Raw genomic sequence first — 1,534 nt, forward strand, 5'->3', positions numbered from 1 at the left:
ATGGATGAAGGTTAACTTTACTTCATAGTTGCACTATAAGACTGTTAGCATCCTAAAATGCACCCTTACCTTATTCCGCTTGGTTCCCTCCTGGTTTTGGATTCCCTGTTTAAATTTCTTTGTGTTATATTTTTATCTTTAAGTATTTTACTATTTTATCCTTTTTTTTTAAACCATTTCTGCCTTTGAACGTGTATAAAGGTTGTGATCCGTGGATGTCGTGTCATTACTGTTTTTCTTATGAATTGATAACTACCATCAAAGCTGTTTAAAGAACTCAGCTCTTTAAATGTTATTTTCTCTGGAATAAAAGACAAACCAAAGACTTTTCAGGAGAACAGTGATTGGTTTGAATCCAGGCTGCTGATTGGTTCTTTCATCATCTCTGTTCTCCCTGCAGGTAAACTCCTCAGGTGTGATGCCGTTGCATCGTTTGCTGCGTCCGTCCCTCTGCCACCCTCTGGCGGGCTGTGCCCGGGCGCTTCACTGCAGATCTCAGTGGATTCTGCGCTCTCAGGCTGAAAACCTGCTGCGGCGGCGGCCTCCGTCCCACCTGGTGACGCGGAGACAGAGCAGGAGGTCCAGGAGTCAGGAGGACGAGTGGAGGACCAGGAACAAGACGGTGCTGACGTACATCGCTGCCGCCGGCGTGGGAATGATCGGCCTGTCGTACGCCGCCGTGCCGCTGTACCGCCTTTACTGCCAGGTGAGACGCGCCCTGAGACACACAGCAGCCACGCATCTGAGTGCGCGGCGGCGGTGTGACCCCTTCGCCTTTCACACAGGCCGCGGGGCTTGGTGGCACGGCTGTAGCCGGGCACGACACGGACCAGGTGGAGACGATGACGCCGGTGAAGGAACGCGTCATCAAGGTCACCTTCAACGCCGACACGCACGCCAGCATCCAGTGGAACTTCAGACCCCAGCAGACGGAGATTTACGTAAGACTTCCCGCTCCACTTTACGCACTTCCTGTCAGAGCAAACATGGCGGCCTCCCCGCTGATCCCTCCTCTCTGCAGGTGGTTCCCGGTGAGACGGCGCTGGCTTTCTACAGAGCCAAGAACCCCACAGATAAACCCATCATCGGCATCTCCACCTACAACGTGGTTCCCTTTGATGCAGGGCAGTACTTCAACAAGATCCAGGTGATGTCAGAGCGTCAGAGCGCGCCGCCGTTTCACACAGCAGAGGGATTTTCTGGAACAGATTAACACAGACGGCTGTAGAATATTAATCAGGTTCATGTAGACCAGCGGTCGGCACCCAAAACTCTTCACAGCCATATTGGACCCAAAAAAAGAATGTGTCTAGAGCCGCAAAAAAACTTTAAATCTTCTATAAGCCTCGTATGGCAACACGGCTCTGTGGCGACGTTCACGCAGCAGTGACCCAAAACCATGATTTTGTTCTCATCCTCTGTTCTCTTCAGCCATCTTCCTATTTTCCCTTTGGGATCCATGGTCCCCCCCTTTGTTTACAGCAGCCTCCTGCCTGGCAGCGCACCATGCTGAAACCTGCTGCATCCATGACGC

The 1,534-nt window shown here is 51.8% G+C and overlaps 1 protein-coding gene across 1 annotated transcript; it reads left to right on the forward strand.

Moving 5' to 3' along the window:
• Positions 1-373: 373 nt before the first annotated feature.
• On the forward strand, positions 374-1,213 carry LOC107082908 (cytochrome c oxidase assembly protein COX11, mitochondrial). The gene is made up of 3 exons (XM_015371806.1): positions 374-706; positions 786-941; positions 1,022-1,213. Exons 1-3 carry the CDS (start codon positions 419-421, stop codon positions 1,211-1,213), a joined length of 636 nt encoding a protein of 211 aa, XP_015227292.1. The 5' UTR covers positions 374-418.
• Positions 1,214-1,534: the final 321 nt, after the last annotated feature.

The sequence above is a fragment of the Cyprinodon variegatus genome, unplaced genomic scaffold (assembly GCF_000732505.1).
Source record: "Cyprinodon variegatus isolate N-32 unplaced genomic scaffold, C_variegatus-1.0 Scaffold65, whole genome shotgun sequence".
NCBI classification, from domain to species: domain Eukaryota; kingdom Metazoa; phylum Chordata; class Actinopteri; order Cyprinodontiformes; family Cyprinodontidae; genus Cyprinodon; species Cyprinodon variegatus.